Genomic DNA, 14,600 nt, shown 5'->3' with positions numbered 1-14,600 from the left:
CATTGGACTGTAAATTGCATGAATATCCAAAGTTTCAAAAACGCGATCTCCCATTTGCTCAACTTTAGTGACATTTAAATTGATATAGATTGCTTGGTTTAAAACAGCAGTGTCCAAACTTTGTTATCAATGCTTTAAAATTTAGAACGGGTAATAAAGTTTAGTTTACCATAATTGGAGGTGTACATTAATTTATCGTATATTGTCTTATCCCTTAAGGACTATTAAATATTGATACTCTTGATAAAATTGAATAATTCCCCTCAACGAAGAAAACATCTTGAATCTGATGAATGGCTAACTGTTCTTTCTTTGGTGCAGTATTTATCTTAGATCCTTTCAAACAAGTGAAATGCTTGGTTTTTATTTCTTTATTACATAAAGTAGAATGGATTTTATGTTTGTCTGTTAGAATATTGCTATCCACTGAAGTTATTGAGTTCTTCATTTTATGGAAGCTTCACATAGGTGATGCTATGGTATAAAGCTATTTTAGGATAACTCCCTACGCTAGATGCTAGGGGTGCATCTGCTAGTGTTTGATAAAATAATGACAAAAAAGCATAATTTCTTTTCAAATTCATACCTGCATATAGCTTTTTAAAATTTTTTTTATAGAGAAATCAAGCAGTAAAAATGTACCTAATAAAACTAATTATTTAACTCCGTTATAAGCTTTATTTTATTGGTACTTTTTGAAATTTTGTTAATGAAGAAAAAAATAAAATTTGTAGGAACAGTAAAGCCGTAATTTTTTAAAAGGTTATTTTGTAAACACTCTAGTCTTAAAATGAACCAATAAATCAATAAGTGCATAAATATTAGCTTTACAATGCACCTTTTTTTTACAATTGCAGCAAAGATAAAGATTTCTAAGATAAGTCCAATAAAGCAGGGTGAGAGGTCTTATTCATTGGCTCAAAAACTTTGTGTATTTTTATTGAATTTTGATTGGTTTGTTCCAAACTAGTTATCTTCAAACTTTTTACCTAATAATCTTAATCTACAGAAGGTATAATTTTGTTTATTATCATTGGGTAGGTATATTAATTATCAATTTATAGTCATTGTCTTATCCCTTAAGATCCCTGAAAATAGTCATTCACATGACTGAAATTTACTTTTAATAAATCTTTCTGATAAAAATGTATGAAGTAACAGGACGTCGGAGTGTCTGTATGTCCACTAAGATCTTTCAAATTGCTAATGCATTTTCACTGTCATGAAATGACTCTAATTAAACTTATATTCACCTAATGGGTATTTTCGAATTTATCAATTTATATATTTTACAAGAAGAAAAAAAGAAGAAAATATGGAAAAATATATTTATTATTCATTGTGTTAGGCATTATTGTGTATTCATATTTAAGATAAAATGTTTATGTTCATTGTTTATGCATTATACAAAAAAATATAGGTAAACCAGGAATAGTAAGGATTCAATTTTTCTTTCTATAAATGTTAAAATCCATAAGAATTTATGTAGGGTTACAAATTTAAAGTTAGATCATACCAATCAAGAAAACCTACAGTTTTTAAACAAACCTTATTTATGAAATGTTTGGATACTTTAATGTCCTTTCGATCAACCTGATTTTATAAGCACTTAGTTTCAAAGTGTCTCTGAAATTATCTTCACAACGAGCTAAAGACATTTATGGAATTTTTCATCCTTGTTATTTAAAATATACCTGGATTATTTAAATGCCCCATACCTTTTATTTGAGTACAGAAAGGTATCTTCATACACAACACACTACACAGTGTGGTAAAAAAAACCAGAAAAATATAAATTACGTTTGTGTTCAATATTTAGGTTTTGGAAATTATTCTTCTACAACTTTTCAGAAACCAAACACTTTTAATTTATTTTAGTAAAAGAAATACATTAAATATAGACTTGATATTTCTAAAGTATTATTTTAAATAAATCTAATTCAATAATCAGAAAACAGGAAAAAAAATTGCCAAGGGGGGTACAACTACACAAAACGATGACTGGTGCTTATATAATATCTGTGATATACTAAAAAAAGGCTACTGTCTCCCAAAATAATATTGTAGTCTTGTGTTTACGCCACTATTGTAGCGTAAAGAATAGATAGTCGATATTAGTAATATTTGGTGCTTCCAACAAACTGATTATCGAGCACAGAAATCCCCATCCCCTTATTTAAAAAATAAGTTTAAAATAAAGGTGGAGAGGGGAGGATATTTTTATCCTTATACCTAACCCCTGTGGGGCTTAATACTGCAGTTTTCCAACCATGCAGGGCTATATAGTACCCAATGTAATGTAACCTAACCTGACATAAAGTATCAATCAAACTAACGGAACACTACCCTCTATTTCTAATTTATTTGAAAAATAAGGGAGGGGAGTTTCTGTGCTCAATATGACACTTTGAGGGAATGTAATATTGATGATTCCTCCCTTGTCTCATCAATAATATTATCACTGTATTTGTTCTCTGAGTACTCAATCATACCGTTCAATATCTCGGCCAAGGATTCCGGGGCATGCACAGAAATTTATTTGGCTGTTTCCCTCAAAGTGAATTGCCGAGAACAGAACTCCCCCCCCCTCCCCCTTTGGTTTTGAATAAATGAACAACAAAGGAGGTTAGGGGTTGTTGGTTTGTTAAGGCCCAGCAGGGTCAGAGCCCCTGCAGAAGTTAGGCAAACGAGCTGTATCGAATATGACACAGAGCGAGGGAGAAATAAACACCTTCTGCGTGTAGAAGAAGCAGCTTATAGTGTCTATAAAAATGAAGCCATAAAATACAAATGACCAAAAATAGGCCAGTGTATGTCTTAATTTATATATTGGCCATTATATACATTGGTCATTTGTATTGTATGACGTCATTTTTTTATAAAAACTATAAGCTGCTTCCGTGTGTATATAAAAACAGTTGAATAGTTAATCCAGTTAATCTTATTAGTTAAAAGATTAAAATACAACAAATCATTCTCATGGTCCAGCCTGACTTAACTCTTTTATGGCTTTAATTTACGCAGAAAAAAAGTTCTCTACATATTTATTTTTAAAATTGTAGCTTTTCTAAAAGTAAGGTCGATTCTTCCTTACGTCCTCTTAACGTATGTCTATTCTTAACAAAATGGTTCTTGGCTATTTGAAACACAATTTTTTCATCCGATTCATTTTACATTTAGCTAATGGATTCCTAGGACAATTAGGTATAATATAAAATTCAAAGTAAAATGATGTGTGTTCGTCCGTCTGTCCCTTAAGATCTCGGTAACCACTGAACCGATTTAATTCTACTGGTCCTGTGGTGGTTTTAGGCTATTTTTTTGAGGGTTTGGACACCCCCAACCCACCCAAAAACATAAAAATACTCCCCCCCCCCATTTTTTATTTGTTTATATCACAAATTGGCGCAGTTGAAAGTGAGGAAGGGTACCTTTTATTTTAGGTAGGTAGCTATTTTTTTATTCAATTACCTTTTGGAGAAAAAAGCCCCTAGAGGCTAGGGGTGAAGCCGCTAGTTATTAATAAAGCATTTCTATATTTATAATTAAAATGTAAATATGTTGATAATGATAATTCAACAAATTTTGGGATAGATTTTCGTGGAATTTTTTTTCGGACTTCTAATGTCGAATGTTAAATGAGATGTTACTCTATATTTTTAAAAGTTTTCTGACTTTTTCATTTGTTTAGCTTTGCTTTTCTGAAAGTTATATTCCTTGTTATGCAGGAAATATGTAAAGTTTGGAAAGAAAACAAAACACATTATTTTTCAGCTTTCCCATGAATAAAAAACAAAGTTTGAAAATAAACATTTTCAGAGTACTTTATTATAACCACCCCCTTCCCTTCCCTCCCCCCATATTAAATTTTTATATTAATGAACAAAAACAACAACTGCTTGGGGGGTGAAAGGTTAACCATCACACTATTTCTTACATTAAGCATTATCCAAAGTCATTATTATTTGATTTTTTTGGTGGGGGGGGGGGGGGGGGGGATTATTTTTCTTAGTCAAAAAAACCTAAAACATTTGTTTGACTAATAAATATATTCCAAAATAGTTGGTTACATGATGTTCTTGTCAACATGGACTTTTTGATAACGATTATAGAATTGCTACATTTTCTAAATCCTACCTAGCTGCTATAGGAATCATCATGCAAAATTTAAAATCGATATAAAAATTCTAACATGCCTATTTGAAGAACTATCCGTGACTTATGCAAGGACTTTCAGACCTTTTTTGTAAATAAACTTGGCTTTAAAAGTACAACTTTCGATTTGATATAAACATTTATAAACTGACTGGAATTGCGCAAACAAAGCAATTTTATAGAGCGTGTAAAAACCTACAATAACAAATATTTTGAAACAGTTAGTTGGAGGAATTCTTTGAAGCATTGCAGGTTTTCTGCACAGTAGTTTATATAATAGGTGGATATAATCTTGCAAAATAACCTATCCTATGTATTAAAATATAGTCTGTCTGTATGTATGTCCGCTAAGGTCTCGGAAATTTATAGAATAAATATATTTTTCTATTTGTCCAGGACTTGGGAAGGGGGTGAGCAAAAACATCACAGGGAAGAAAACTCTTACACCCCCCACCACAAAGGATTTTTTTGAAAACAAAAACAATCAAGGGCGACTCCTAACCATCTCCTAAGGCTACAGGCGCAACCACTATTATATATGACAGGATTCAAATAAAAATTATACATATTTTGATATGAAAAAAGTATTTAACTCCGACTGTTAATGGTCCTCAAACAAACTTCTGTTCAGTTTGGGCTAGGGAACCCTGCAGGGATTACTAACCAATAAGAGGAGGGTAGGGGGGGGGGGGCTACTTTTCACTGGGCAAAAAGAGGTAACATATCAGATTTGAGATGTTATGAATTACATTTTTAATTTCTAAAATTAACCAATTTATAGCAGCTTGACCTAGAGATAGCATTTGATAGTATAAACTATTTGTCCATCTGACAATTTGTCCAACATGAGTAGCATTCTCCTGCTGGGTACAAATCCTCAATCTTTCCGCACATTTGCCAATTTTTTGTGCAACCATGAATTTGCAACATTCAATGTATTTTAGGTTAAAGAAATGGAGACCATTTACATTCGGATTTTGCTTTATGTAGAAAATTTATTTTATTGTTAAGAATGGGAGAAATTTATGTTCTGGAATTATTCATTTAAAGTGCTTACATGGGATATCACATGGTGCAATAGTTGCAATATCTAAAAAGTAACAAAAAAATTTTAATTATAAGATAAAAATTTTAATATCTTGCCAAAAAGGACTTGATGTGTTTATAATTAATGTCACTGAAATTTAATTAGGCTTATTTTATTTACTAGCGGCAGGAGGTCATCACATTCATCTTGTCAACAAGTGCTTTGTTGTTAATCTACATTTCAATATCTACACAGTCTTTCATTTACATATCATAGTAGGTATTAAATAGATACATGTTTAGATTTGATTGGGGTTAGGTTGATAACAACATAAGATTTATCTTAAATTTGGAACTAAAGGACTTTTTATGCAATATTTTTTCATGTTGTTGTTACCTAAGCCTTATACAAATTGGTAGAATTTCTCTTTTAATGGTTTTCAATTTTTGCTTTTTTTAAAACACACACATTAGCCATTAACTAGAAGTTTAGACCATAATTAATGTATTAGATGTAATTGTATAGCTACGCTACTGAAGACATACTTGTCCTTTTCTTTAAGGACAAACAAATAACATATTAAATAGACATACATACATGTTGATTTTAATGTAGGAAACATGTAAATAGCTAAATAAACACACAATTAAACTCAATCAATTCAAAAAGGACAATTGAAAAATAGATTGCTAGTTTTAATAGGATGATTTTTAATTAGATTAATGTATGTATGTAGTTTCCAGTATTAAATTTGATAAAATACAAAATTTCTCAGAATAATTCTATTTTGTTAATAGAATAGAATAAATATTGAATTTTACAAAATAAATATAGAATATTCTAAAAGTTTTCATTCAATTCAAATTCTTGATTTTTCTTGTTAATGAATCTGAGTCCTTTATCTGCAGAATATCAAGTCTAGCAAATTTGTTTTTTCCTCATGCTCATACTTTATCTCAATTCTGTCATTGTTTGTCATAATTTCTCTTTTCCTCTTCTTATGTCAACCATTGATCTCTCCCCCCCCCCCCCTCCACTCTTTTTCAATCTCTCTTTATTTTGCTGAGTCTAGATTTTTTCTAAAATGAAGGAAAAACAACCTATCTGCCAAATTTTCATCATTTTCCAGGAAATATTGCCCCTTATATCCAAACAACTTTTCTATTCTTTATTAATCTAGGCTTGCTAGAGAAATTCTAAAATCTTTTATTGTTTTGATTTTAAATGGTTTTAGTAATACTGGAAGGGTGACCAGATTAATTTTATAAATGGTTAGCTTATTTTGACTTGAGTAATATTTTAATCATTCAAGTTTTAAGTTAAAACTTGAAACCAATAAACACCTGATAAAATAGACTTTAAATATAACTAATAGTATAAAAAAATTATTTCCTCCAATTTAGGACATTATTTTCTTTGAATGATTATAGTATGTATGTAAAATATTGTACACTAACAAACAATATAAAATAAAAAAAGTTTATAAATAAAAGTAGTTTTGGTAAATGACTTATTTTCATCTTAATAATGATTCATTAGGATTAATTAAATAAATTTTACTAAAACAGAATAATGAGAAATAGCATGGCTTATAAAAAGTTTTGAAACATTAATTTATATTTATCTAGACTCTTTCTGGAAAGCATAAAAAGAGTATCTGTTGAGCAAAATAGAATTAATTAAGTAAAAATGCGACAAAACCCTTGTCCAGAAGTTTTGCAAGAAAAAGAGAATTTGGCAAACTATTTTGTTATCTTGGATATTGTATTGGGAGGTTTATTGTGTAGTTATATGTACATTATTATATATTTCACAGTATATATATTTAACAAAGAGCAAGTGTACATGTTGGGAAGTGGTGAAGGGGTTTAGCACATGTACTGCTCTCTTTTGTAAAACTTTATTATTGAGTTCAAAGAAGCCTTTGGTCCAAATTCATAAAACATCTTTAAAAAAAATAAAAATAACAAATCTCTATGAATCCAAGTTATATTTTTCTTTAACAATGATTATCACATCAAAAAGAATTCATAAATTAATCTTATAACAGAATTATAGAATTTTGGCTCAATATCTCGACTTCATATCTTTTTATGGTCCTTACAGACATAAGATGACATTTACTGTAGATAAGAATGGAGGAAATATAAAAAAAATAACTTTCATTTTAATTTCTATATTAATTTTTTATTTACTTTCCTTTCTTTTTAATGAGAAATTAATTAAGGAATTTATTTTATTTTTCCTTCTACTAAGAATTAATTAACTGTAATGAAATTCTAGTTTTGATATATGTAGAAACTCTTACATTTAAGTTTTATAATAATCAACAGAGCAAATAAACTTTTCAAGACATTAAATGTTTATTTAGTGGAAATTAGATTCAATTGTGTGTATTGTATTTGAGAATTTAAATTCTATATGAATGCTTTGCTTGTCTATTTGGAAGTATTTAGTTGTGTGTACATAATGTAAAATAGATATGTTGACATATGGACAAATTATAACTAAAACAAAGTTCCATAATAGACAATAGAAAAAAACATCTTATGACAGTTTTGCAAATTAGGGATAAACTTAATGATAATTTTAAATAAGTTGGGCTAAAAAAAATCCTTACTGAAATTTTACAAGGCTTAATTTCAGGCTTTTTTCTTTAAAGCCTATTTTAAGGATATTCTTCCCATTAATCCTGTTGTATAAAGTAATAAGAGTTTTTGTTTGTAGCTTAAGATTTTAGTAGCTTCAGAACAGATTTAGTTTATCTTTTTTGGAAAGCTTTAAGTAGGTCCTGAGATGGTTCTAAGCTATTTCTCTACCCCCTCCTCACCCTTTAAATAAATGTTCCCTATATGATAGGGGAACAGCCACTGGTATATTTCTAAAGTGTTAAGTGTTTTTAAAATATTATATCCATATATTAATAGATTTGTAAAAGTGTGGGTAGTTCTATACTACAGATGAAAGGATTCACAGGAATTTAAATAAACATAGTAAATACAATTCAGAATATATGTAGACTAAACATTTTAACAGAAGAAAATCAATTTTATATTTTATTTCTGGTACCCTACAAATAAGTTTTAATTTAAACACATGAAAGGAGCAATTTAGGAAAATGCATTCAAGTAACTAGAAAACATTTTATTCACATGGAAGGAAAACAAATACATAATATTAGAAAAAATTTGTTAATTTAATACAATGCTGTGAATGTTATAAACCTAACTACAATTAAAACCTAAATTAATCATAATCAAAATTTTTATTTTTATTTTCAAATTACAATAAATACATCCTTTCCCTTTAATCATACCTGTATTTTGATTGAAGGATTTTTTTACTCTTAAGGCTACATTGCCTTAGGGTCAGAGGTAGCTTTTTAAGTTTTACTCTATTCCAACACACATTCTACAGGGTCATTCAAGAGAAATGAGTTTTTAAAAAACCTAATTATGCATAGAAAATAAAACAATTATGTAAAATGCTTTATATAATTGGAAAACCTATTATGGGACATTTATGTTTCAAATATTTAAAAATGAATATTGCATCAAGTTATGCCTTAAAAACCGGTTTTTCCAAAGGCCTTTTTTTCGAAGATTTATTGATACATTGTTAAAAAGTGCGCACCTTATTAAAATTCAAATTGCGCGGCTTGTGTTAATAGTAGAAAAATGTTATGCATATCGTTAGAATTGTCACAAGCTCTAGTTTTTTAATATATAAAAACCATTCCAGTGCTACGTGTAGTATAGGAGCTACGTGGTAAAATATTCCAATTACTTAAAACTTTTCAACCTTTTTCTCACATTTTTCAACGTAGCTCCTAAACTACAAAAAGCACAAAAACGGTACTTATATTTTCAAAACCTAGAGCTTATGATGATTCTAACGGTATTCGTAACATTTTTATACTATTAACACAAGCTGCGCAATTTTAATTTTAAAAATGTGCATATTTTTGCACACACTGTAAATCCATAAATGTTCGGAAAAAAAGGCCTTTGGAAAAACAGGTTTTTAGAGCATAATTTAATGAAATAATCATTTTTAAATATTTGAAATATAAATGTCCCATAATAGGTTTTCTAAATATATAAAGCATTTTACATAATTATTTTATTTTCTATGCATAATTAAGTTTTTTTTTAATCATTTCTCTTGAATGGCCCTGTATTTTGATTCTATGGCTTTGGTATAATGATATTTAGTTTAACAAGACACATAAATACATCGAAATTTGTTTTAATTATTATTGTTTTGTGTTACATCTGCTTATCTTAGTTGATAATTCTTAGAAAAATTTAGTTAGCTATACAAATTTTTAAAACTGGTTTTAATTTGTGCCATTGATTGTTGTATCTTTTATAAAGTTCATGACAGTTTAAACAAGTTAATAAGATAAGATAGTTATATTTATTGAATAAAATAGAGACTGAGGGGTTTAGTATACCCTAAAAATGACTATTTTGGCTTCTTGAAAGTAACTTAGGACAAATAAACTTTAAAGTATTATATTATTAAGTAAAACTTTTTCAGATCGAGGCAGAACAAGGATGACAATGGATGATTCAGGCCAAGCTTCTAGAACAATGTTTGCCAGTGTTGGACAATGTTCAAGGAGTGTTTACAAGGTTAAGTCATTACAAAAACAATATTTAATGCATGTCTTCAGAGTTAAGTCAACCCTCAATCTATTGACACCAAAGTTCATCTGCAGGGTTAGTTCAAACAGCAGACTTTTTTCAAGAAATCTATCTATTTCTAAATCAACTCTGAATAGAAGACAATGTTTAAGTTATGTTGGCAAAAAAATTTCAACTAAAGATGATATTAGTTAACATTTGCCTTAAATTTGTTTGAAAATTGGTATTAATTTCTTAAAATCATTATGTTCCCCCCGAAGAATGTGAATTTTAAAAGTGCTTACTTTATACAGGGTGAGTCAGAAAAAACTGAGTTTTCCGATTTTCTGATACAACCAGTATTAATATGGAAAAAACAATTATTGGTTCTTGTTCTCTATAAAAATATACATTAAACTTAGAAAAGGTGTTTTTAAATATCTCTGAAAACAACGGCGCTTTTTAGAGCATAAAGATTTTAAAAAGTGTGTGTGATGACTTTTTCGGCCATTATTTTGTACTTTTTAGGTAGATTTATGAATAATAAAAAATGTCTACCATTCTAAAAAGGTAAACAAACAAATTTTTTGATTATTAAAATTTGTATTCAACATATTGTAAATATTTAACATCTTAAAAATACAATTTATTTAAATTAAATTATCACATTATAAATCAAACGTTTTGTTGTAATCTATTGTGAAGATTTAATGCTCCATGACCGGAAAACCAGCTCATGACCCGAAATATTTCATCTTGTTACCTAAATTCCTACCCCCTCCCTCTGAATTTCCTCTATATTTGGTGCAAGACTGGATTTTAATCTCCAAAATCTCCGCCCCCTTTTGACAAATTATACTTGTGTGGGATAATCCATAATAATAACTTCATTTAAATAGGGTAGGGTTTCTAAAAGGCATTTTCATTTTAAAAATTCAAACCTTGATAACTTTTTTATCTTAAGAGATTTTTTTGTCAAATAAAAAGGGTTTTTTTTCTTTTTACTATAAGCTACGTTATTATAGAAGATTCTTTTAAACCACATGCATCACAATCAAGAAATATGAAAAAATGACAAATTGCAGTATTCTAAAAATGCTTTTGTGAGGCGCCAAAAAGCATTTCACCTTTAAAACTCATTAAAGTACTTTTCTTAGACCTTTTTCTAAATAAATATTGAAATTTTAAGATTTTTTTATACAAAATAGATGAGTTATTTTAATTTTTCCTGATCAACATTTTTCACACATGGCATTTTTTGACACCATACACCTATCATAGAGGCCGCATTTTTAGAGATAATGAAAAACACCTTTAACAAGTTTGATGTGCTTTTGTACAGAGAACAAGGATATATAATATTTTTTTCTGTATTCCTTCTGGTTGTTTCTGAAAATCGAAAAACTCAGTTTTTTCTGACTCACCCTGTATATTTTTATATTGCAAAGAAGTTGTATCAACTTTTTTTTTTATAGCTAGCCGGTTCTTTTAGTAAGTAGTAGATGTAAAATTTTTCATAGAATTCAAATATGCAATCGGTTTTTTTGTAGACCTCTTATTTTTTAAGTAATTTAAGTTTTTTAAAAAAATAATTAAGTCGGTTTTAAGGTACTAAAACGCAACAAAATAAAAGAAGAAAATGGTCAGTAAGAACAAAAATAGTAAGATCTTTAATTTGACACCTTACTTTTAAAATTCTGTTGAGTAATTATTGAAAAAATCTATTTTTTTAACCTCGGTATAATAAAAACTTTAGACCTAAATATTTTCTCAAACAGACATAAAAAACATGGGTTCATATATACCATTAGAATCAGAAAAATATTACGAATCCATTGTAAGCAAAATTGAAAAAAATTAAAAAATTAAAAAATTACAGAAATGGCCAATTATTTTTTTTGTTCAGACAACACTATTGTTTTCCCTTTTTTACCCCCTCTTTACCCCCTCTTTACCCCCTTCCCATTTTTATACTCAATTGAAGAATTAAGACGTTGCCTGTACAACATAATATGATATTTTCATATAATTCCTTTTATTGTAGTTTATATACTATATTGTAAACTTTTTTTTTCAATTTTGCTTACAATGGATTCGTAATATTTTTCTGATTCTAATGGTATATATGAACCCATATTTTTTTATTTGTGAAATAATAAAATTAAGTTCAAAGTTTTTATTCTCGTGGGTTTAAAAAAATCGATTTTTTCAATAATTACCTGACAGAATTGAAAAAGTAAGGTGTCAAATTAAAGATCTTACTATTTTTGTTCATAATGACCATTTTCTTTCTTTTTTTTGTTGCATTTTAGTACCTTAAAATCGACTTAATTTTTTTTTTTAAAACTTAAATTACTTAAAAAATAAGAGGTCTACAAAAAAACCGATTGCATATCTGAATTCTATGAAAAATTTTACATCTACTACTTACTAAAAGAACCGGCTAGCTATAAAAAAAATAGTTGATACACCTTCTTTTAAAATTCCAGACATGATACCTTTATTTTGAACTTTAAATATTTCTTTCCTTCTTATGATGAAAAGAATAGCAATAAAATCTTCAGCTATTAATCAGAGTAATAGCTTTTCAAAACTGTTTTCAACTTTACAATTGCAAAACTTTTTCAGTTTGCACTTTATTTGCACTCATTTTGCCAGTTTGTTGCTAAGCTGTGATACAATTTATTCAACAACTTGGCCAACATTTACACTTTCTAACTTATTTTCAAGTCAGTAAATATTTAAATCCATTATATTATTCCTTAGAAATATTAATGATCTAACATTTTTTTTCTTATTCATGTATTAAAGACAATATTTTGTAGAAAAAGGTAATTAATGCTAAAATAACATCTTTTTTGTTTCCCTAGGGCATTTTTTGCATGAATGTGATATAAACTAAATGATAAGTTGTAGCCAAGGAATAACAAAGATATCTCTACAACACAACATGGAGATAATTAGGAAAAGTCATAAACATTACACAGCTTAGCTTACATACTAACACACACAAACACCCACACACATACACACTAACACACACACACACAAAAGTGCAATGAAACATTAACAATGAAATAAAATAGTATTCAGTATAATATGTAAATGTCATTTTCATATATCATGCAATTTACCTTTTAGTAGATATTTATAAAACTTTTTACTTTCTTTTATTCTTTTATCATAAAAATATTAAAGTAAGCACTAAAAATTATCATCAATTATTAGTTTAGTTAAATAAATTTTAAATAAGCATGCTTGTTTTCTAAACAAAAATATTAAAGTTAGGTAACACACATAAATTTGTTTATTTTCAAAATTTGATTATTTTATGATGTTAAAAATGTTGTGTTAAATGTAAAGGATATGCATATTTGTATAATTGGAATTATCCAACTTTTTTTTCTTTTCCTGCTCTCACTTCCCTTAACTTTTTAATATGTTTTGCATATTTAGCTGGGCCTGAAACATAACTAGATTACAGTTCTCTCATATTTCCGCACATTTCCAGTATAAAAATGGTATCTTGTTTATTTAAAAGTTTTATAATTACTGATTTACTATGCTACAGTTGGATAATTACAAATAATTATTTAAAACAAAACCTCATCTTTATTAAAAAGGTAACAAACAATTGCATTTACTTATTTTGGTTTGAGTTCCTTTTAATAAAGATGAGGTTAAAAAATGTGCTTTATATGTTCTCTGTGATTCATTTTGATACTAAAATATGATATGATGATATGACAACCTAGTTTTCTTTTCAATATTAACAATGTAACTTTGGAATATAACCTAGTGGTATAATATATTGAGAATGGTAAATTCAAAGAAAGATATATAAATATTTCTTCAAGACTTAATTGATGCTTTCCAGGGATCTAAAGGGATGAATTGATTTACATTCAATGATAAATTAAGCCCTTCTGTAGATTAAAATGCTTTAAAAAGTTTAGAACTACTAATCAAAATTCAATAACCCAAAGTACCCAAAGCTATAAATAAAAAAATCATTTAAAAGTATTATTTTTAATTAAGTGATTATGGGTGTTTAAAAATTTAGAGTTAATAATTATTTGATATGATAATTTGTAATACCACTAATTTATATTCCTGACAAGTATAGAACAAGTCATTTCTTGCCGTGTCAATGTGATGGTGGATTTTATACATCTTTTTAACAGGAATTAAAGACATTGAGCATTTGCAAAAGAAAACTTGACGCTTTGAGATATATGATGATTCAATAAGTGTTAAAAAGACATTAAATTTTTAAAAGGCAAATCAAAGTCAACTAGGGACATCCAAGCTTTTTGTAGGGGCTAAAATGAGAAGTTTCAATGGTCTATAGAGGGGTAAAATAATGTATTTTTAATTTTTTTTATTATTCTTAAATGGAAGGTCCTATTCGTTTTCCCAATGCCCAATTTCATTCATTCCTGTTATTTCCATGTATTTATAACTGCATCTCTAAGCTTTTATTTGAGAATCATCAATTAAAAATATGCTATCTACAATAAGAGATATAAGTTTTCCGGAATTTTAATGTAGGGAGTAGATTTGAAATCTGCATCAAATTTTAAGGATTTTTTATAAAATTCGTTTTTTGTATAATTCTTTATATAAAAGCGGAAATACATTTTAAGTTAATTAATTTTGACCAACAGGATAGGTGGATTTTAAACTACCTGCGCTCTGATTGGTTGAACGATGTACGATATCCAATCAGAGCGCAGATTTTTTAAATCCACCAATCACCGATGCTAAAATTAATTAACTTAATTTGTATT

The 14,600-nt window shown here is 28.1% G+C and overlaps 1 protein-coding gene across 3 annotated transcripts in view; it reads left to right on the top strand.

Moving 5' to 3' along the window:
* LOC145318840 (uncharacterized) overlaps positions 1-14,375 on the top strand; it is a 59,082-nt gene extending 44,707 nt beyond the window's left edge. The window contains exons 4-5 of one of the 3 annotated variants that reach the window (XM_080160493.1): positions 5,366-5,457; positions 9,725-14,375. In XM_080160493.1, the coding sequence (XP_080016619.1) occupies positions 5,366-5,414 (49 nt within the window). In that variant the 3' untranslated portion in view covers positions 5,415-5,457; positions 9,725-14,375. Of the gene's footprint in view, positions 1-5,365; positions 5,462-9,724 lie in introns of all 3 variants that reach the window. The other 2 variants (XM_080160494.1, XM_080160495.1) reach the window with 2 other exon arrangements.
* Positions 14,376-14,600: the final 225 nt, after the last annotated feature.

Source organism: Acartia tonsa, chromosome 5 (assembly GCF_053477335.1).
Source record: "Acartia tonsa isolate MP-2025a chromosome 5, ASM5347733v1, whole genome shotgun sequence".
In the NCBI taxonomy this organism is placed as follows: domain Eukaryota; kingdom Metazoa; phylum Arthropoda; class Copepoda; order Calanoida; family Acartiidae; genus Acartia; species Acartia tonsa.
The sequence above is the reverse complement of the archived record's forward strand: the minus strand, read 5'-3'. Positions and strand labels throughout refer to the sequence as shown.